At 47.2% G+C, this 23,376-nt stretch overlaps 1 protein-coding gene across 6 annotated transcripts in view; it reads right to left on the bottom strand.

Annotated features, from left to right (window-relative positions):
* Positions 1 to 9,968: 9,968 nt before the first annotated feature.
* LOC140895978 (2,7-anhydro-N-acetylneuraminate hydratase) overlaps positions 9,969 to 23,376 on the bottom strand; it is a 63,929-nt gene continuing 50,521 nt past the window's right edge. For all 6 annotated transcript variants that reach the window (XM_073306994.1, XM_073306998.1, XM_073306999.1 and 3 more), the window contains 6 exons: positions 23,123 to 23,177; positions 18,562 to 18,654; positions 15,552 to 15,686; positions 14,846 to 14,947; positions 12,625 to 12,789; positions 9,969 to 10,341 (listed from right to left, as the gene is read on the bottom strand). In XM_073306994.1, coding sequence (XP_073163095.1) covers positions 10,192 to 10,341; positions 12,625 to 12,789; positions 14,846 to 14,947; positions 15,552 to 15,686; positions 18,562 to 18,654; positions 23,123 to 23,177 — 700 coding nt within the window. In that variant the 3' untranslated portion in view covers positions 9,969 to 10,191. The remainder of the gene's footprint in view (positions 10,342 to 12,624; positions 12,790 to 14,845; positions 14,948 to 15,551; positions 15,687 to 18,561; positions 18,655 to 23,122; positions 23,178 to 23,376) is intronic.

Raw genomic sequence — 23,376 nt, 5'->3', positions numbered from 1 at the left:
GTCCCCTGAGTGGAAAGGTGGCAGGTGAAGCGGGGCAAACCCTAGACAGATGGGATCTGCCCAGCCTGGGGCAGCATGTGCGGGAAGGGGGAGGGGAAAGGCCATTGGGAGTGTTTCCACAGAAGGCAAGAAATCAGGGCACCAGCCCTAGCATGGCTGAGTGAGGCTGTTTCCTGGGATAGATCTCCACAGACAGCATTCGTGGGCAGGCTGGGAGGGATGGCCTGGATTCACTTTGGAGTGGATCCAGTGTAAATGAGACTAGACTTGTCCCAGAAGGGCCCAGATACAACAGTGACAGACAGACACTGTGGGTGGAGCCTGTGAATAAATAAATGAGGTGCATTATAAAACAGTAGTAAAATAATCCCCCTGCTCTGTGACCCCAAGTCTGACCTTGTACCTGTCAATGGGGCATCATCACTGAATGGGGGAGCTGTTAATGAGGCCCCACAGGGATTGGCTGTAGCCCCCTCACGTCTCAACTTTTTAGTTAACGATCTGGAAGGAAGTATAAAATCACTGTGGCTAACACAGCTTGGAGGAGTGGTAAATAATGCTGATGATGGGGCCGTTGTATGGAGCAGCCTGGAGAGTTTGGTAAACTGGGATTAGTAAAACAAATGCAGCCAAAAGCGAGGCCCTATAGCTGGGAATGGAGACGGGTGGCCGCACCTAGAGCCTCGGGAACGGTAGCCTGGAAAGCAGTGACTAGGGAAGGATTTATGTGTCACAGAGGACAAAGAGCTGAACACCGACTCCCATTGCTAATGTGATCCTGGGACGTAGAAACAGGGGAGCAGCGTTGGCTTCTTTGTGTATGTAATTAAATCACCTCTTCATTTCTTTAAGTAGCTCGTTGCTTGTTCGGAGGCTTTTCTGGGGGCGCGGCTTCTGCTTTGGTTTTGGTTTTGTTTAAATTTCCCGCTGGTGAGGGCGATTGGCTCCTGGTTGTGCAATCGACTCAAAAAAAAGATTTCAAGGGCTGCTGGCTACTTCCTCTGCTCAGGAAAGTGCGGCCGGACCATGGCTGCCGGGGACCTGGCCAAGAGCTTCCAGGACAAAGTGACTTGCTCCATCTGCCTGGAGTATTTCACAGACCCGGTGACCATTGAGTGTGGGCAGAACTTCTGCCGGGCCTGCCTCAGCCAGTGCTGGGGGGAGCTGGAGCCAAACTTCTCCTGCCCCCAGTGCAGAGAAAGCGCCCTGCAGAGAGACCTGCGTCCCCACGGGCAGCTGGGGAACCTGGCGGAGCTAGTGAAATGCCTGAGGCTGCAGGCGGGGCCAGAGCCCGAGGGGCAGAGAGTGGGTGACAGGCACCAGGAGGCTCTGAAACTCTCCTGCGAGGAGGATCAGCCCCCCCTTTGCTTGGTGTGTGACCGATCCTGGGCGCACCGCACTCGCACGGTGGTTCCCATGGAGGAGGCTGCCCAGGAGCACAGGGTAGGGAACAGTTATCTGCATGGTTGGAGTTACAGGGGCAGCTTCTCTGCAGCTACAGAGCCCCCCCGTGTGTCTGACCAGCCCTGGGTTAGAGCCAGGGAGCTGCGTAATAATGGGATTGTTGTGCAGTGGGAATTTTTCATAATAGTTTGGATGAATATTGTGTGTGCCTCAGTGTCCCCTATGTGGTGCATGTTTAACACCCACAGACCCCCGTTGTCGTCAGCTGGGATCAAAGAGGGGGACCTGTGGAGCTTAATGGATGAGCCTCTACTGCGTGAGCTAAAAGACCTGTTCTCCTCTCCAAGACTGTAGGAGGTTCACACATCTTTAGTTGGTCTAGGTGCTGCTGAAGGGGGACAGAGCGCCACACCAAGCAGGCATGGGTTACACATGGTTAAGGCTATGAGTTTTTCACAGAGGTTGCAGAAGTCACGGAATCCGTGACTTCCAGAGACCTCTGTGACTTCAGCTCGTAGCTCCAAGCGAGCCCCCACAGCTGCCCAGCCACTGTGAGAGGTGTGGGGACCCCGCAGCTGAACTCCCCGTGGACAGGTCACGGGCTTCTGTGAATTTTTCTTTATTGCCCGTGACCTGCCGTGACTTTTACTAAAAATATCCCTGACAAAATCTTAGCCTTACCCATGGTTAGGTAGGTGAGAGGAGGGCGGAAAGGTGTTACTTGTAGAGACCCAGAGATACAGGCATGAGGGACAGCTGGCTGCCTGGGGCCCCATGCCCATGGAGTGTCCCAGAAGACAATGGCCATTCCAATTGTCTGGACATTTGGCACCAAACAATAAATGACCATGGACGGCCCACCCTCCATGGGAAGCCAGCCAAGTGTGCCCAGCTGGAGGACAAAGGACTAGGCTGGGGTTCTACGTGTGGGCTGCTGGAGGCAGGAGAGGAGCTTGTGGGCTCGGACGACAGAGGGGACAGAGGGCTCTGGGACTGACCCAGATGGACCTTTCCATTCTCTGTCTTCACTAAGCACTGTCTGCGTTGTGTTCCAGACATGTCAAAAAACAGGGAGAGTCAATTATTTTTTATAAAGGTCCAAATTTCTTGGTCAAGGCATAGTCAAGGTCCAGACTTCAGAGAAAATAATAAAAAATAATAACAATCATAATCATAATAAAATAATAAAAAAGATTTCAGGATCTGCTCAAAAGCATCTGGTGGTCCAGATTTGGCCAGCGGTCTGCCTGTTGATTGCCCCTGTAATAATCCCCCCTGCTTTTACAATGCTAGCTGAGAGTCACTCCAGGGTAAGGAAGTGGGGTACATGGCTCCCTTGGGGCCTACAAGTCTCCCTTGGGTGTCCAACTCAGGTGGACTTGCTGATTTGAAGCAGGGGTGCTAAAGGCTCTGAGATTCAGAGTCAGGAGGCGGTGAAGCCAAGTGACTTTCCTCATTGGAAAAAGTGTGACCTTAAGGGGGTTACCACACTAAAGAGCTCCTCCCAGGGACTGTTCAAGAGCACCAGACCTATGGCAGGGAAACAGCCTGGAGATGATGGTGCTGGGCCGGAGCGGGCCAGGCCCAGCAGCTCTGCCGGGGAGATACCTTGGAGCTGAGGTCACTTTTTCAGAGGGTTGGAGAAGGGGGACCTGCTCCCACAGCCTCACTCTGCTCAGTGATGATGTTATCGCTGGACACAAACCAGTGACCCCAAACCAGCCCCCAGAGCCATTGTTTGTTTGCAGGAGCAAATCCTGACCCGCCTGGAGCATCTGTGGGAGGAGACAGAAGAGCTCCTGGGCCTGAAATCCGACTGGGACAAGGAGAGGGAGAGGCTCCTGGTAGGTGCCCTGCCCTGCCCGGCCGCTTTGCACAGGGGTGTCAGCAACAGCAGCAGGGGGTCTCTGCGCTGCTTGGGGTCTGGGTCATTCAGAAGGTTAAAGGGTTTCCAGGGTCGCTACAGGGAGACAGGTCAGGGCCATTTTAACCAGTGCAGCGCAGACTCTGCTCTCAGGTACCTGGTGTACACCAGGAGTGAGCCCACCGAAGTCAGTGGGGTCAGGTCAGACTCCTCTGGGACCCTGCTGTTAGTTCCCACTGGGGTCAATGGGTTTACACCAGGGTAGCTGGGAGCAGCCTCTGGCTCTGTCTCTCTCGCGCTGGGAGAGGGGGCGGAGGGAGAGGCCAGTAAAACACTGAATAGGCACAGATGTGGCAGGGGTCGGGCGGAGCAGGGGGAGACTTTTGCTGATCCCAGGGTTCGAGTGTCAGACGTCCCAGTGATGCCATTGGGCAGTTTGGGAAGCACCATTTGCCACGGCCTGGTCTGCACTTCACTCTGGTGCTGGGACAGTGGTGGGGACGGGCTGGGGGCTGGTGATTTTGGGTCACGTTTTTATACTAGCAAAAGCTCTCGTGTAGCCACGGTTACTCTGGCAAAGAGATGGAATGAAACGCTCTGGGGAGCCCGGACAAGGCTTTGTACCATTTCCCAAGACACCCGCTCTCCCCATGTCCCTGCCCTGCCCCTGTGTCTCTCTGTGCACCCAGAGCCCAGTGCAGGGAGGGGACGGCCCCTGAGTCACTCGGGCTGACAGGGTAACTCAGTGCAGGGAGCACGGCCCGGGGCGTCTGCAGGGCCAGGGGCCCAGGGCTGCAGAGAGACAGGAGTTTGGGCTGTCGGGGAGGTGGGGGAGGCTGGTGAAAGGCTGTTCCAGCCCTGGGCTCAGCACAGAGGACCCGGCCGTCCCGTCCCTGCGGAACATCTGGTGTGAACGGGGCTCTGCTCCCTCTAGCACAGCCCTTCAGAGTCTCCACCCCACTGGGGGAGCAGCCTGTGGGGCCGGGCTGGGGGAGCAGAGTGACCCGTCTGGGGCAGGGGGCCGGCTGGGCCATGGCCACTGACTCTCTGCTCTGTCTCTCCTTCCCCTCTGGGGTGTCAGAAGTGCTGTGAGCAGATACACCCGGGCTCCGTCTGCCCCCACAGTCAGGGTATGTCTACACTATGGAATTAGGTCGAATTTATAGAAGCGGTGTTTTGGAAATCGGTTTTATATAGTCGAGTGTGTGCGTCCCCACAGAAAATGCTCTAAGGGCATTAAGTGCATTCACTCGGCGGAGCGCTTCCACAGGACCGAGGCAAGCGTCGACTTCCGGAGCGTTGCACTGTGGGTAGCTACCCCACAGTTCCCGCAGTCTCCGCTGCCCATTGGAATTCTGGGTTGAGATCCCAATGCCTGATGGGGCTAAAACATTGTCGCGGGTGGTTCTGGGCACATATCGTCAGGACTCCGTTCCCTCTCTCCCTCCCTCCGTGAAAGGAAGGGCAGACAATGGTTTTGCGCCTTTTTTCCTGAGTTACCTGTGCAGACGCCATACCACGGCAAGCATGGAGCCGCTCAGCTCACCGTCACCCTATGTCTCCTGGGTGCTGGCAGACGCGGTACGGCATTGCTACACAGCAGCAGCAACCCATTGCCTTGTGGCAGCAGACGGTGCAATAGGACTGGTAGCCGTCATCGTCATGTCCGAGGTGCTCCTGGTCGCCTGTGTGAGGTCGATCAGGAGCGCCTGGGCAGACATGGGCACAGGGACTAAATTTGGAGTGACTTGATCAAGTCATTCTCTTTAGTCCTGCAGTCAGTCCTATTGAACCGTCTTATGGTGAGCAGGCAGGTGATACGGACTGCTAGCAGTCCTACTGTACCATCTTCTGCCGGGCAGGCAAGCGATGAGGATGGCTAGCAGTCCTATTGTACCATCTTCTGCCGAGCAGCCATGAGATGTGGATGGCATGCAGTCCTTCTGCACCGTCTGCTGCCAGCCAAAGATGTAAAAGATAGATGGAGTGGATCAAATAGACCAGATTTGTTTTGTACTCATTTGCAAACACACACACACACACCCCGTCTAGGGGACTCATTCCTCTAGGTCACACTGCAGTCACTCACAGAGAAGGTGCAGCAAGGTAAATCTAGCCATGTATCAATCAGAGGCCAGACTAACCTCCTTGTTCCAATAAGAATGATAACTTAGGTGCACCATTTCTTATTGGAACCCTCCGTGAAGTCCTGCCTGAAATACTCCTTGATGTACAGGCACCCCCTTTGTTGATTTTAGCTCCCTGAAGCCAACCCTGTAAGCCATGTCCTCAGTCGCCCCTCCCTACGTCAGAGCAACGGCAAACAATCGTGCATCTGAGTTGAGAGTGCTGTCCAGAGCAGTCACAATGGAGCACTCTGGGATAGCTCCCGGAGGCCAATACCGTCGAATTGTGTCCACAGTACCCCAAATTCAACCCAGCAAGGCTGATTTAAGCGCTAATCCACTTGTCAGGGGTGGAGTAAGGAAATCAATTTTAAGAGCCCTTTAAGTCGAAATAAAGGGCTTCATCGTGTGGACAGGTGCAGGTTTACATCGATTTAAAGCTGCTAAATTCGACCTAAAGTCCTAGTGTAGACCAGGGCTCAGAGCCCAGGCAGCAGACCCAGCATCCCGACCGTGGGACGGTCTCACCCTCTGGATCCAGCCCCCCTCCATCCCCATAGCCCTGGGGCTGCTGCCGCTGTGTCTGTGTGACCCACCCTGGGAAGGGGAGTGCCCCACAGCTCTGGGCTGGAGAACCCTCCCTGGGACCAGGCTGGCTTGGGGGATCATTAATGGGGCTGAGAGCCTGTCACCCCGAGGGCCCAGCTGGGACCTGGCCCCAGCTCTGTCATGGCCCAAAGCCTGTCCCGTGTGAGGGGGGCCCAAGGGCCTGTGGGGAAAGAGCTGAGTGTCCCAGCCCCGGCCCTCGTAGGGCAGTGTCTCGGTCCCAGAACCCCCACCCCACGGGGAGTGACCAGGCCCCTTGGAGGCTGAGAGGAGAAGCTGAGGAGAAGCTGGGCCTGGAGAATGAGCCCCTCGCTCATCCCTGGGAGAAGCCCCTCCAGGCCCTTGTGGGGAACGTGGGGCTGGGCCAGGTGTGAGGGGAGCTGGCCCTGCCTGGGCTGGGTTTTCTCTCTGGATGGAGAGAGGCCCCCAGTCTCCAGGCCGGCCCCCCCCCCCCGGCAGATCGTGCAGGCAGTGAATTCCCTGGGCAGCAGAGGTCACGGCCCCGTTAGCCCTGCCTGTGGCCCAGCTCCCACCCACTCCCCATCTGGCTCTGGGGGGCAGGAACTAAGAGCAAAGGAGGGGGAGGAATAAACACGCTCGTGTCTCTGCAGGGATGAGAAGGCCATGTCTCCGCATCCGGTGCCTGAGTCCCGAGCTGGAAAAGAGAATCCGGGATTTCCCTCGAGAGAACAATCTCCAGGAGGCTGTGACGGGATTCCTGGGTAAGGGGCGCTGCTTGTCGTGAATTCTCCATCACTGACAATTTAACTTGAGATTGGATGTTTTTCTGAAATATATATGCTAAGAATTATTTTGGGGAAGTTCTATAGCATGTGTTATATAGGATGTCAGATGAGATAATCACAGCGCTCCCTTCTAGCCTTTGAATCTGTGAGTCTAGAACAGTCATATTGCAACTCCAGCTATAAACATAAATCATCTTTCTTTCAGGTCTTTCTGGATTTTTCCCATTGCATCCTATGACAATCACAAATGCAGAAAGATTAAGGAAGAGAAGAGCCTTGAAAAGCCATAACAGCTTCTGAGGAAGAAACTCCAGGTGACTGATAACATCTAACTGAACTGAATTACTCAAAAGATTACTGTACAGACAACGATCAGAACAGTGTGCCAACTAAAAAGGACAATATATTTACTACAGGCAAAGAAATGATAGTGGATGTGAATTATTTCATAAGAACATTATAGTATTTTGAGGCTTTAGGAGTCCTCAGACAAGGATTCTGATTGTCCTCATTTGTTAATTACTTCTTATTTTTCACAAATTATTAATCTTTCATGTTTGTCAAACTGCAGTTACTTAGGCCCAGATCCACAAAGGTAAAATTTAGGCTCCTAAATTCCACTGAAATCCAATGGAAGTCAAGAACCAAAATACCTTTGTGGATCTGGGCCTTCCAGATTACAGCATTCATACAAACTGAATACAAACTCCCGTTTTCTAAATAGCTCTATTGTGGAGGTAGAGAGAGCGTTACTGACTGTCGTAAGAGTCTAATGTATAGGAAGTTGTGCTGGATCAACGAACAGGTGAGGATGCACCTGGAGGCTTCCTTCTAAACGTCACCTTACCATTACTTAAGACAAGCCACAGTTGGTTTTTAATTTTACAGGGACACTCAGACCTGGCCACTGTTGCTTCTTTATTTTCACCCAATGAAGCTGCAAATAGTGTAAGCAGCAGAAAATCCTTTTTTCGGTGCAGGAGTGCAGCACAGAATGTGACACGAATTACTTAACCACACTACTGTTCTTCCAGAAGGTATCCCACAGAACATGACCGCTCTAAACATAGCAAATACTTGGATGGTTTTATACCTTTCTCCCTGAACAGTATTTGATCAAACATTATACATGCATCCCGCTAAAACAATAATTTAAAAATCCAGGAATTACTACATGATGTTCACAGATTATCAGCCACCCATAGCAGCCATTCATATTCCAGCGTGTTAAGCACAATAAGAATTGAGCTATGTTCAGAGGCAGACGGCTATCCCTGTTACTTGGAGGAACTCGCACATCATTCATTCTAGAGTCTTCCATCCACATTCTAACTCGCTTAAATGTCTTAGGTAAGGCTTGTACCATCCCCGAAGATCACCAACCTCAGACTCTGGTAGACCAAACAAAGCCACTGAGTTTGAGTCATAGAACCATCACCCCAAAAGCCTTAATGCCAATCAGTGCAAATCTCAGAATTGATGATGGGGAGCACATGAGATCTTTCTCAGCCCACACAGTGCAGCGCATCACCCCTTTTAAAGCACTCGACGTAACAAAGCTGAGACACGCTCACTGGACGATCACAGTATCCTGCTTATTTAAGAAGAGCACAATACAATAGACCACTCTAGTGCTGACAGAAAAGTCGCCTTCCTCAGCTGTTGCTCCAAGATGGCAATCTGCTGCTGTTCCTGCATGTGAGGAAGTTGGTGGGGCTCAAAAGGAGGGCAGCTCACAGCAAGAGAAATGGCTGAGAAGAGCTAGGCAAGTTAGAGGCACTTGAGATTCATTGCAGGCCTGTGTGTTGCTCCCTTGGCAGCACACCCATAAGGGTGCGGGGAGAACCATGGAAACTCAGCCAGCTCTCACTTGCCAGGCAGCTGGGAATTGGTTACATTTTTAATGGAGTCGTAAAATCTGAGCAAATGTATACATGGAACCAAAGAAAAATAAGATCTTTTGGGTGATACCTGAAGTCCTGCCTGAAAAGGTTCAGGCAGACATGGCTGGTTTGGATTTTGCCTATTAGTACATTTAAACCAGGGGTTCTCAGAACACATTTTTTGGTGGCCTCGGACTGTGACCACCGATTCTTGCTGGTGGCCGCACTGACACTTTTCCCTAAAATACTTAACTGTAGGAAAAACAAATAAATATGCACATACGCGTGTCCAAATCCTTGTAATTTATTTATGTAGGGTTTTTTCAGACTCACAAATAATATGAAAAATTATATTTGTATGTTGAATATTGCTTTTCGCAGCACACTCAGTAGCTAGCTGGGAGTTTGTGAAAAGTGATATTAACAAACATACAAGTATCACTTTTCACAGCCTCCCAGGTAGCTAGTCAGTGTGCTGTGAAAAGTGATACTTGCATGTTTCTTTGTTTCGCTTTTCTCAGCAAGCCCCGGGTTTGGAGAGGGAGGCAGCAGGGGTCTGGGGAAATGGGGGGGATAGAGGTGGAACCAGGGAAGGCAGTGGGGGCTGGGGGCGATAAATGGGGGTTCGGGGAGGCGTCGGGGAGAACGGTGAGCCCTGCTGCCATATGGCTGGAGCTGGGAGGCAGCACCCCCAGGGTCCAGAGCGAGCGGCTGGAGTCCAGGGTTGGTGGCGGCTGCTGCTGAGCAGCTGGAGGTGTGGATCAACACCCACCACCCTGGGGCTGGGGCTGGGGTTAGGGAGCGGGGTGAGGGCTGGGGGTCGGTGCCAGAGCCCGGAGCCAGCACTTGCTGCTGCACAGACGGGGGTTAGCGCCCAGGGCCAAGGTCACGTGGCCGGAGCCTGGGTCAGAGCCCGGGGCTCAAGCCGTGCAGCTGAAGCCCTGCGGCCAGGTTCTCACCCAGGGCTGAAGCCCAAGCCCCAACGTGCCCTGCCCACCTCACAGGTGAGTCAAGAACTCACCTGGCTCCTGCAGCATGGTGCCCCACCTGTCTCCAGAGGCGGTGCATGGTGGCTCATGCAGGAGCACCAGGGAGGGAAGGGGAGAGGCTGATGCTTTGGCCTCTCCACCACTGCCCAGGAGGCTGTTAGGCCTGCACAAAAAGCCCCTGGTGGCCGCATGCGAGAAATGCTGAGTTAAACTCACTTCCATGCTCTCAAAACCTTTGCCATTGTACCTCCTAACTGCTGGTTGCTCAGGTCAGAGTGTACTTAAGGGTTAAGTGAAGTGCTGCTGTAAGAATAAGCTTCGTGTCCTTTAAAGGAAACCAAGACAGAAAAAAATACTGATGATTTTTAATATTTTTTCTTTATCTACAACAATTAATGAAACGATATAGAAAATTCTATTAAACACACCTTTTGCATTTTACAGATTTGTAGTATGCAAAGTTTGATTTTATGTAATGCCCATCCCCATATATATTCCAGATTAGTATAAACAAGACATGATTTCCCTGGTAACTGGGACCAGTTTTTATTCTGTCTCCTCAAATTTAAAAGTTCATTTGTATGTAGGCTTTGGGAAGAGTTCCTTTCTCATTTCTAAACACACAACACGGTTTTCTTTTCTGGATTTCTCAGCCTCAAATACAAGGAGGTGGGTCTGCAGGGTTGCTTCTGGACCAGTCTGAATGAGGGATGGTTTATTCTCCTGTTTAAAAAACAAAATTATTTCTAGTGTTACAGGAATAAAAGACAGAGAAGTCTGGTTTATAAAGCTGGATCTCTGCATCCCTCTCCCAAAAGGACTGCATGATCAGGCTCAAGGGAGTATTCAGAAATAAATTGTTTATCATCCCTTTAATCGAGTTATACCAAAGCAAGAGTTAGACAGTGGTTGGGCAATCACCATACAGTTAAATGGAGTAAATATTAATTAGAATGTTACTGCCAACAGGGCAGGTGAGTGGCAGGGCTCGGGGTGTGGAGGGGGGATGAGGCGTGAGTCAGCCCTGTGAGGGGGAAGATGGGGGGTTTTGTGGAGTGGTTTGGGCCAGCCCTGCAAGGGGGAGGGGAGAGGGCCAACTCTGTACAGGGGGAGAGGGGCTCGGGGGAGCTCAGTGCCACATGGGGGGGGGAAGGGATGGAAGAGGGGCTCAGAGCACCTCCATGCAGGGGAGAGGAGCAGGAAAGGTAGAGGGTCTTGGGTGCGCGCCATGCCACACAGTGGTGGAGGAAGGAGAGGGGCTTGCTCCAGTCCCACACAGGGAGCCCCTTGCTCCAGCGCCAGGTGGGGGGCTAGGGCCAGCTCAGCATGGGGCTTGGGCGAGCAGCACTCAGCCAGCTCTGTCTGAGGCGGGGGGATTCCTCACCACCTCCAGGCTTTTCTGGCTGGCCTGAGGTGGGGCCTCCGGGGGAAGAGGAGCCGGAGGGGGAGAGAGAAGGAGCAGGGGCCACAGCTAGATTTCCAGCTGCACCTGTGGGGCCCCCCAGTTGGTCGGGGCCTCTGGGCACGCCCCTGTTGGCCCATACTGGCTGTGTACTGAGCCCTATTACTTTAAAGACAGTATCAGCTACACAGTACTCAATACCAAACATAACCCAGGGTGACAAAGTGCACTTCTCTGTCCCCCCTCGATTGACTGGGCCGCATAGATGTTTATTTGTCTGCTACAGCCTTTTAGCTCAGGCAATAAATAGAGGCTTGTAGTTTTAGATCCAGAGGTCCAAGTTCAATCCCGGCTGCTGACCCTCATGTACACAAACGCTACTGGAACATAGAGTCATATCATTGCATGTCTATGTTCATAATGTTATACAACACAACGAATTAACAGCTTATAATTCACATTGTGCATTGCTGTTTCAGTTAGCATGTTGGTGTGGCTTCAGAGTCCAAGGTCAGAAGAGACCACTGTCATCATTTAGTCTGACCTCCTGCATAACACAGGCCATAGAGTTTACCCAGAAATTCCTGCATCCGGTCCAACAATTTGTCTTTGAACTAAATTGTATAGGTTAGAAAAGCATCAAAGCCTTGTTTTAAAGACAAAGTGTGGTAATTTAACCACTGGAACAGATTATCAAGAACTGTGGTAATTACCTTCCCTGATAGAACTGGTGGCATCTTACTGCAAGTTTCAACTTTGCTGACTTCAACTTCAAGCCAGTGGATCTTCTAACACCTCTGTCTGCTAGATTAAAAAGAGTCCCCTAGTATCAGATATCTGCTCCCTATGTAGATCACTATAGGACCATCATCAACTCACCTCTTAACCTTCTCTGAGGTAAACTAAATGGATTGAGCCAAAGTTTCTCTTTGCGGGGTATGCTGTCAGACCACACATCATTCTTGTAGCTTTAACTCTCTCCAATTTCTCAGCATTCTTTTTGAAGTGGTTGAGTAGCATTATGGTAGTAACCTAATGCTTGAGAATGAATGTTCCTTTAACTTACGTGTTTCGCGCTTTCTAATGTTTGTGTTTTTGTGAAGACATGCACTTGTGCAACCCTAATTCACAGGGGGTTTTTACATAGGATTGTCATTGTTTTAAAAAATAAAAACAGAAGTAAATGTGAGGGCTGAGGCCCGAAGGCTGTATTAGATCTCTTTTACTTAAAACTTTGCATCTTCAGAAGACAAACCTGAGCTGATGTTCCAGCTTCCTCTGACGCTCAAAGTTTTAACATTTGAAGGAAGAGCCATTTTATAAACCACATTTTATTCACAATTAGGAGATAAGGGACAGCCAACAATACAAAAATATTGTCATTTTAAGTTGTAAACGCATTCCAAATCCACACTTAAGATGTAATTATCCCCTCATCACCCAGAAATCTGACTATAGTCGAGAGAAGTTTCTCACAAGGGGCTTGTAGAATGAGGGAGGAGATGTCTAAATAATGGGACTTCTGCTACCACTGCTGCTTTTATTGAATGTCTGTTATTGTGGAAATCCCTACCCTTGTGGCAGGGTTGACAAAGAGAACTTACAGTTAAAGCTGAAATAAAGCTGTCCATCAGATAGTAGTCAGCTCCATCGTGACCCATTAAATGGCTTGGAATGAACGTGGATTTGTTTGTTGGATAAGAAGTTTTCTCTCTTGTGCAAAAGTCAAAAACTTGCACTGGTCCCCCACCATCACAGAATAGTTCTCCCTAGAAGTCCAAAGTAAAGAACAAAACACACCTTACTAAAAACGTCACTCCGAATTTTTGACAGTGTTTCTAGTGTGTCTAAAGCATGTCTACATTGCCCACGGCGTGGCCTCGCTTCAACATGGGCAGTGTAGACGCACCCTAAATGTAATGTCCACAATGAGTTTGTATCACAATAAAAATGTATATAAAAATCTCTAAATAAGATATTAAGACCACTCCTAGAAAAGTTACGTTGTATGTTTTTAATATCTTCGCTATGGACAGCATCTACGTGGTATTAAAAGAATGGCTAGCTTAATCAGCAGGAGGATCAAAAATGCATGACAGAGCTATTGCACTTGTTTATTTGCTGGCCACTGACCTCCAGTTTGACAAAGGCCTCATATGGTCACAGGCCTTTAAAATGGGTCTCAAAAGTCAACATAAAACAGCAGGAAATATTATATGGTAAAATAGTCTTGGAGAGGCAGTTAGCATACATAGCACTGAATTACTAGACCATCGTGGTTTGCGTAACAGAGGTGTCCAATAAACCAGTGCAGCAACAGAGATGAAAAACAGTTGCACTCAGCAAGACGTTTCCCCATAACGACACTTTGTTAGCAGTTACACACATAGTATGCTGAAGGGTTAGTGTTTATAGCAAGATATTAATTCAAAAATCGCTAAGGCCCATAATCCAGGCATCATCTTTGATTTGGCCCTCTTTTGACTCACACACGTTCAAGCCTTGCTGCTTCTCCTCACATAATGCCGACTGTTCTACATTCCTACCTTTCCAAACTACCATCGCTTTTGCTTAGAATCTCTCATACTTTGAATCCAGGCCCTCAGTGTCTCTGTCTCTCTGGCCTTTAATGGGAATGAGGTAGTGTCCCCATAAGTAAGGTCCTCAGAAAATAACAGACTTTTTTTTTTTCTTTTCTTTTTTAAATTCACGGTAGCGTCCCAGGTAAAAGTTTGCATTTCATGGGACAGGCATGGCTGCTATCACCCCTGAACTGCTGTGATTTTTCCAACAGTGCCAAGGCAGAAGCACAGTTAGCGGGTCAGTCCCATCCCAGAGTGTGGTAGGAGGTGGAGGGCTGGTCCTATCGCAGGCAGTGTTGGTGTCTTACCACACGATGCTGGCCAGTCCAACCCAGCCAAACCCAGGTCAGGGATTGGGGCCCAGCTAGCTCCATGCTCAGCTCCAGCAACTGCTGCTGTTTCCTGTCTGTCCAGTGGGGAGAAGGGGGCAGCCCTGACAACACCACGATTCGATGCCCCAGCCTGGCCCGCCCCATTGTGACCCCCGGCAGCCTGGGAGGAGACAACACAACACCAGCTGGCGGGGAGCTGAGGCCAGGATCCCTCCCCTCAGCCTGATCCTCACACTCTGATCGCCCTGCAGGGAAGAGGGCTACCTCAAGCCCCGATCTCTCCATCGGGGTAGGGCCTCCTCACGCAGCTGCTCATATTCCAAGTGGCTGCAGTGCTGGCCGTTGTCGTTGTGTTGGCTACGGTGGGGGATGGATCCTGGTCTCAGCTCCTGTGCTGTCTCCCCCAAGGCTGCCAGGGGCTGCTCTGGGATGGGCCACTCCTAATCGCTGCATTATCAGGGCTGCCTCTCTCTGCCTGCTGGCCAGACAGGAATCAGCAGTGGCAGCCTAAGCTGGATCTCAGTGCGGAGTGAGCTAGGCCCTGATTCCTGCCCCAGACCATCTAGTGCCATGCGGTCAGACGCTCCCCTCACCACGCCCTGGGATAGGACCAGCTCACCATCCTCCTGCCCCCCTCCTGAATGGGACCAGCCTGCTAACCCCCGCAATGAGCAACCTCAGTGGGGACGCGGGAGCAGTGATGCCCACTTCCACCTCCCTGCTGTTGGAAAGGGCTAATTCCATGATTTCCATGCAGTCCATGAACGTGTGATTTACAAAGGGCCTTACCCATAATATCCTTATAATAGGCCTTATCCACAACTCTCATTGATTTCAGTGGGAACAAGATTATGCTCAGTAAATAGAAATGGTGAGGTACTGAACAGTGGGGCAATCTCCCGTTCATTTACCTTGGTCCCATAGATGGTGGTTTTCCTTCTACACAGCTGCTCCGTAAAGGCCATCATGGTAAAAGCAGCTGTTGCTCCTCCTTCAAACTCCATGTTAACAACCTGCAGAGAGTAGAGAAGTTAAGAAACATACGGCCCCTCTAAAAGTGCCGAGGGGAATCTGGCAGGAGCGGGTGAAGGTGTATTTCCTGTCATCTATCAGATAACTAGGAGTTACAAAGTAGACAGCACAAACAGCTGAAAGATGAAATTAACAGAAGTTACATCTCTAGCACAAGAGGCAAGCTGTAAAATCCATGAGTTGTGTGTTGTGAACATTTCTACTAGAGCAGCACAGAGTTCAAGTGTTGTACAGGCTTTATTTGTCACAGAGTTTTACTTGGTTTTATCTTGTGCTGCGCACAGTATGCTTTTCAACAGGCGACTTTTTCCAGCGGGTTCACGCTGTATCGGAGTGGTGCTACTAGACCTATGCTTGTGGAAGCATGTCCAAAAGACTAGAGCTTATACACCAACGTTTTCTCAAGGGCCAATCTTTCCTTACAAAATCTCAAACAGGGAAAACTTTAACCAAATAAAACAGCTTAACTGATTTATTTGAAGACATACTGGTTTCATACTCAGGACTCATCTCTACAATTTTTTAACGTAAGTAAATAAATAAAATTTTACATACACTACTTAGATGAACAAAAAAATATCATACCTGGTTACTGACAACATCATTGTCACATTCATAAACGCATCTTCCGTATGGACCGCTGCGTAGGCCCTCTGTCACAGATTCTATGTCACAAACTCCACTGTTGCACACAACAGACACTGGCCAATTAAAATAACCCTACAAAAATAACAACAATGTTACTTATGCAAGACATACTGTATTCTTATCTCATCTAAAAAGGCAAGAAACTTGCCTCTTCTTATCTTGGACCAAATTCTCATTTATATGTACAGAAATCAGAACCATTTGCTGCAGCTGGGGCGCAAACCTGTTCCTGTCAGTAAACAACGTGAACTCACAGCATGATGCTGTGGCAAGAGAGGTAGCATGATCCACTGAGGTATAAACAGGGGAGCATCGAGTAGGAGCCCAGAGGTGGTATGATCTCTGTGTACACCGGGTCCACTTCTGGTGTCCACACTTTAAAAATTATGTTAACAAATTGGAAAGAGCTCAGAAGAGAGCTACAGGAGTGACTCTAGGTCAATAGGCAACTTGATTAGTCTAATTTCCTACATGAAGAGAAGATTTCTGATAGTTGGGGGGTTTCTAGGCAACAAAGGCATAAAAAGATCCACTCTCTGGGTGCAGAAGCCAAACAAATTAAGATGGGAAATAAAATTAATTTTTTTTTTAACTAAAAGGGTAATTAGCTATTGGAACAACTTACCTAGGTAGCTGGTGGATTCACCTTGAAATCTTTAAATCAAAATTGGAATTCTTTCTAAAAGATACGCTATAGCTAAGGCTCCGGGTCTGTCTGTCCGTGTCCGACTTCTACAGCGGCCAGTATGGCTGAGCCTAGGGCTCCCTCCCTGCAGCTGGTGCTGTGGGCCCCCCAGGGCTCCCTCCCTGCCCCCTCAAGATTCAATCAGGGTTATTTGTGGTATAAGTCATGGACAGGTCACAGGCCATGATTTTTTGTTTCTTGCCTGTGACCTGGTTCATGACTTCTACTAAAAATACCCGTGATTAAATCGCAGCCTTAGCTATAGCTCAACTGAGGAAGGTGAAATTCCATGGGCTGTGTTATGAGAAAGATCAGTCTAGATGATCATAATGGTCCTTTCCAGCCTTGAAAAGTCTTATGAATACTTGCTATCTTTGGGATTCTCCACTCACCTCCTCAGGTCACCCCTGAATCACAACAAGAAAAGATGAGAAGACCCTGAATGATGCAATGCACACTTTGGAAACTGGTATTTTGTGTGAGGGTTGGAATGATATACTTCAGCCATTCAGCAAGTGCAGTCTAAGCTTGCAAAGTGCTCAAATTGACCTTTCCAGTGCTGTAAACCTAATGAGGAGCCTTGGAACTGTTCTTCAACAAATGTGGGATAGTTTTAATGCCTATGAAATTCAGGGGGCTGCAAGGCCTGCTAACTATGAGTAGAAGTCTGCCAAATGCTGCAAAAGACAGAAGACATGCAACGATGCAACTGCCCACTCATTCAGTGACAAGGAGGCCTTCACAGTTAATACCTTCATCACAATCATCGACAAACTGAAGAGTGCATTAGAACATCGGATTGAGGCTTATGAAAATATTGACAAAACCTTTAGAGTACTGACAAATTTTTTGCCTAACATTTCAAGTTCCAAAGTCAGTGAAGGTATCAAATGTCTGTGTCAGAAGTACCCAAACGATCTTCCAGTAGATTTTACTAAAGAATTTGTTCAATTTGTTGAATTTGCATCACACTCTCAGATATAGAGAGAAAAGATGACAAAAGCAAATCTATTTGGATGTACCAAGTTATCACTGAATCCAGTGACAGAAAGTTTCCCAAATGTTGAAACTGCATTATGGCTGTATTTGTCACTAATGATCACTAACTGTAGTGGAGAATGTTTCTTCTCTCTTCTAACAAGGGTCTAAAAGGTCCTCCAATCCACCATGACTCAAGAGCATCTCAGTGCTTTGTTCCTCTTGAGCATTGAGAATTAAATCATCAGGGTTTTGAATTATGATGACATCATTCATGACTTTGCCAAAGCTAAAGCTAGGAAAAAAATGTGTTTGAAGAACTGAGTGTCATGAGAGCAGAATAACCTTGTTAATTTTACATAAATAAATAATATGTAAATATGTAAGTAGAAAAATGTTTGATGACTTCATAATTTTTTTTGCAATATGTAATTCATACTTAGACCCTTCCCTCCATTAGCCTTAGGCTCCTCATAATCTTAATCCAGCCCTAGGTGGCACCCCGAGAGGGGGGACAACCCATCACACCAATTCCTCACTTTCATACTTGTGTCCTTGTAAAGAGATGTGCCTCTTAGATAAACTCAGCCATCCCCCTACATTACTACAGGAATGTATTGAGATATTCAGCATCTGCAACTCCCACTCAGTTCAATGGAAATTGGGTTTGCACAGCACTTCTGAAAAAAAATTAGGCCATTTCTATTCATATGCTTCTAAATTTACATTTAGCATCTTAAAAGGGTTCTGGTGGATTCTCCATCACTAGAAAATTTTAATCAAGATTGGATGTTTTAATAAAGGATATACTCTAGTTCAACAACAGCTACTGGACTTGAAGCAGAAATTAATTCAGGCAAGTCCTATGCCCCATGTTATGAGTCAGACGAGATGATCACAGTGGTCCATCTGGCCTTAAAATCTATTACTGAAGCTCCCTCCTAACATTTCTTTGATCCCATTTATTTATAAAACCTTTAAAATTCACTTTTATACAAAGTTGGAGTCAGAAAGAAATCATCCCCTTCCCATGGCAAACACTCAGCAAACAGCTTGGATACATTTTGGCCTTCTTGTTTCTTCCAAAACGTCAAGTGTTGGCTATCGGAAGCAAAATATTATCCTTGATGACACAATGGTCTGATGTTATACAGTAATTCTTATGTTCCAAGATCTTAGGAAAACCAAAAGATGAGTTCCTTTTGCTTGGAAACTGAACACATTTTGAGATCAATGTAGTCAATATTTGGAAGATATATTGCTTGAAAACAGTACTATACTCACCTTCTCTGCACGTTGTAGATAAATCTTCTTGGCTGAATATGGACAGGTTTGTTCAACTGAACAGTCTAAGCACCGACTGGCAGCTCCTTTGGGCTAAAGCAAATTTACAGTGGTTCATTATTTATTAATTTTACTCATGTATTTTCATCCACAGAAAGACACTTATTGCAATATTAGGAAGATTTAGCCCCTGGGCCAGCACCAGCCACTGCAGAAGTCACGGAGGACATGGAAAGTCACGGAATCCATGACTTCCGTGACCTTCATGACAGACTTGCAGCCTTATTCATCATCTCCCAAGAAAAAGTGGTTTACAACCATCCAGTTGAGCCTCCAGTCCAAGGTGCTGCAACTAGCCCTCTGTCACCAGGGAGCTAGATAAGTATATGCTAACAGTACTAAATAACATGCTCATGCAGCAAGTACTGTAATTGGTAGTTAAAGTTGGAAAACTATTTTCATTTTACCCCATTTTCACGTGTTCACAATCTTCCAAGAATTCACCTTTGGGGCTGAAACCTTTGATCTCTGCCCAAAAATTATATTTTTTTAAAAGTCTGAGCAAATCTTCTCCCTCGTTTTAAGTTATGGGATAGCAGAAAATATTATGCAAAATATTCATTGTAAAAAATTAAATCTACACATTCCTCAAGATACAGCAGAAGCGGCCAGGGACTAAAACTTTGCAGTTAAAACAGACATAAACACTGTGTTTGGTTTGAGGGCAAAAAGGAAGTTAAAATTATTTCTGAATTAGCTTCATTGGCATTTGGTGCCTAAAGCACTTAGACTCTTGAAAATCCCAGCATAAGGCTACGTAAAACTATTTCCCCATGTTTATTTTCCCCCCTACTGTTCCTCACACATTCTTGTGAACTGCTGGAAATGGCCCATCTTGATTATCACTACAAAAGGTTTTTGGTTTTTTTGTTCTGTTTTTTCTCTCTCTCTCTCCTGCTGGTAATAGCTCACCTTAACTGATCACTCTCATTATAGTGTGTATGATAACACCCATTGCTTCATGTTCTCTGTGTATATAGATGTAAGCAGAGTCAGGATGAGCTCTACCCTGACATCTGGTGGGGAGTCATGGTGGGCTGTGGAAAAGAACTTTAGGGGCTGATCTCATTTGCATAGGCACACCCACCCTGCCTAGATGGTCACTTTGGCTGCTGTAGGAGCCCCAGTTTCTCTGTTATTGGGGCAAGAATAAACTGTTATTATCCTGATTATGTGAATCAAGGACAGTGGAACTGTACTCGGCCTTTTGTTATGATGGAGGGACTCACCATCAACTAAGCAGCACTTGCTAGGCAAGGGTCATGGGTTCCAAAAACCCAGTGAAGGGAGTGAGGCTGGGGACAGGTATTAATACTTGGTGGTATGGGCTCCCTGGTGAGGGCTTTACATGCTAATTGTACTTCCTCCTCTCTCCACTGTGGAATATCAGAGCTAATTTTGATTCTATTAGGAGTCTGGTTACAGGCTGCTGAGCTCAATTCACTTTGGGCTAATGGTGCACCAGCACTGAGGCTCCCCTACTACAAGCTGAAATCACAAAACAGCTAAACTTACTAAGAGCTGAAATCACTGAGTGTTGTGTTAAGTATAGAATCATAGAATATCAGGGTTGGAAGGGACCTCAGGAGGTCATCTAGTCCAACCCCCTGCTCGAAGCAGGACCAATTCCCAGTTAAATCATCCCAGCCAGGGCTTTGTCAAGCCTGACCTTAAAAACCTCTGAGGAAGGAGATTCTACCACCTCCCTAGGTAAAGCATTCCAGTGTTTCACCACCCTCTTAGTGAAAAAGTTTTTCCTAATATCCAACCTAAACCTCCCCCACTGCAACTTGAGACCATTACTCCTCGTTCTGTCATCTGCTACCATTGAGAACAGTCTAGAGCCATCCTCTTTGGAACCCCCTTTCAGGTAGTTGAAAGCAGCTATCAAATCCCCCCTCATTCTTCTCTTCTGCAGGCTAAACAATCCCAGCTCCCTCAGCCTCTCCTCATAACTCATGTGTTCCAGACCCCTAATCATTTTTGTTGCCCTTCGCTGGACTCTCTCCAATTTATCCACAATTTATCAAGTAGTGGGGAGCCTGAAAATATATGGCGGAGCAGTTTGCAGGACGGTGAGCAGAGCAGGGTTTGTGGAGCAGAGCAGTTTGCGGGACGGCTGGCAGAGCAGAGCACTGCAGTTTGCGGGACGGCTGGCAGAGCAGAGCACTTCAGTTTGCGGGACGGCGAGCAGAGCGGCTGGTGGAGCAGAGCAGTTTGTTGGATGCCTGGAGCAGCTCACGGGGCAGCTGGCAGAGCGGAGCCCCATGGAGAGGTGGGGCCATCAGCTTTGGACCACGTAAGGTGCCCCTTAACCACCACCCGCCCCCCCATCTCCACCCAGGTTGGGAGGTAAAACTTTGCAGATAAACTTTCGAACTCTGGGGCTGCCCTGACCAGGGACAGAGACTTTTGGGTCATTGGACTTTTGGGACTTTGGGTGATTTTGGGTTGCTGGGCTCAAGAACCAAAGGGAAAGGACACACCCCAATTTGCTTGGGGGGGTTTTTTTGCTCATAGGTTGTGTTATGAATCCTGTTGGTGGTGTTTCCCCAACATAATGCCACATTGTTTCTCTCTGTCATTAAAAGGCTTTTTGCTACACTCAGACTATGTGCTTGCCAGAGGGGAAGTATTGCCTCTTGGAGGCACCACAGTATATATTTGTCCCAGGTCACTGGGTGGGGGCTCGAGCCGGTTTTGCATTGTGTTATTGGAATGGAACCCCTAGATACTGAACCTGGCCCTTGTTGCTGCCAACTCTGACGGGCAGAAGGGTTACATATATACATATATCTTCCTACTGTATTTTCCACTGCATGCATCGGATGAAGTGGGTTTTAGCCCACGAAAGCTTATGCTCAAATAAATTTGTTAGTTTCTAAGGGGCCACAAGTCCTCCTACTATAAATACAGGCATTTTCCCCATCCTGCTCTTGGAAAAGAAAGCAAGTGCCAGTGGCTAAGTTAATGAAATGCTGAGGTTGCACAATTACAAAAAGTCAAGATCTGGAAAATGCGAAGGGCTCCAGCAGCCACAATAATTCAGCCTCATTGCTCATATACTAATATCTATTCCTACTCATCTGGTTAAACGTTTAACTCAACAATGGTGTTTAGATACCCACAACTACAGGTACCTTAGAAATGCCCAATGTTGATATTATCCACACCTGAGATTCACATTACAGTTTAGGTAACAATATGTATACTACAAGACACAGAATTTACAAGATGGCTAAATTAATGTTGATGATGGATCCTTAAATTACTTTACTGCTTATTATTTGTATTGTGGTAGTGCCCAAAATCTGCTAAGACACATTTCAAGCCCCAAAGAGCTTATACTTCGCAAACAAACCAAATATATGCAGGACAGGGGAAATGGATACATTACACAAGAAAAGTGATCTCGATGATGGCAGGCACATCTTGTTAGCTTCATAGTGGGTTTAGGGTGGTTTTTTTCGGTTGGTTGATTTTTATGTAAGTGTATTCATATTTTGTAGGCAAAGCTGCAACAGTGGTTTTTAAGTTCTGTGTTTCCTTTTTGGTGAATCCAAACAGACAACCAGACAGTTACATTTACATGGCCTTTGCATTTTTATAAACTGATCATGACATGAAACATGATTGTGAGGAATGAACACCTAAGCAGACAAACTCTTTTGTCCTGACTTTTTTTAAAAACAAATTCAGATTATTTAGCTGAATATTTATTCTCTTAAAAGTTAGCTTACAATTAATAGATGCTTTAAATCAACATTAGAAAGTCAATAGTTTTTCCATTAAAAAAAATCCAAGGTCCCAAACTGTGAATCCAAATATTCTATGAACTGTGGGCCCAATCTAGTAAAATTTATGCACATGAGTAATTTTACTCATGTGAGTAGTCCTATTGACACAAATTAAAATCCAAATCTAAAGTAGAGTTAGATACTGAAAGTGGTGTGGAACAATTTTATAGCATGGAAGGTGCTAAAGAGAATGGAAGGCATAATGGGAAAGCCAGGATGAACTAGCTTGGTGCGTCTTTAGACGTAATGCATACTATACTGAGATTAAATATATATTTTTTTAAATGGCATAAGCAGTTTCTGCTTGGGCTATGTCATTTTAGGCTCTCTACACTCCTGAGTTATTTCATTAGGGCTTCAGGAGCTTGGCTACTGTAAGATTAGGCTTCTGTTAACACAAAAGAAGGAATTTCCTGCAATGTTTATGTCATTTTCACTATATTTCAAAATGCACATTTTTAGCAGAAAAAACACTGATAACTACAGGTATGTTTAAGATGGTCACATACTTCCTGGAAATAAAATAAAATGGAGAGTAAATGATAAGTTAGACCCCAAGGTAGCAAAGAAGTATGAACTTAATTTACAGCACGTGCTTAAGTGGTCTGTTGAATCGAGATAGACTTAAGCACATGCTTAAATGCTTTGCTGAAATAAGGCTAGAGACTTTGAGTATTCCTTTATATAGTAGTATTTATACAAACCTTATGCTCATTAGTAAAATGAGAGAGACTGCCAAAAGATGACACCTTTAAGCACCTGAAATAAAACAGATATTTTCATAAATAAACAAACCTGTCAGTATAAAAAAGTGTAGAAATTGTCATTTTCTTAACTGTTCATTTTGGGCCTGATCCAACACACACCGAAGTCAACAGAAAGGCTTTCACTAATTTCAATCTAACCTAGATCAGGCTTTTAGATATTCAAAGTCCTTCAACACCAATTAATTGTTGGT

The sequence above is a fragment of the Lepidochelys kempii genome, chromosome 11 (assembly GCF_965140285.1).
Source record: "Lepidochelys kempii isolate rLepKem1 chromosome 11, rLepKem1.hap1, whole genome shotgun sequence".
In the NCBI taxonomy this organism is placed as follows: domain Eukaryota; kingdom Metazoa; phylum Chordata; order Testudines; family Cheloniidae; genus Lepidochelys; species Lepidochelys kempii.
The sequence above is the reverse complement of the archived record's forward strand: the minus strand, read 5'-3'. Positions and strand labels throughout refer to the sequence as shown.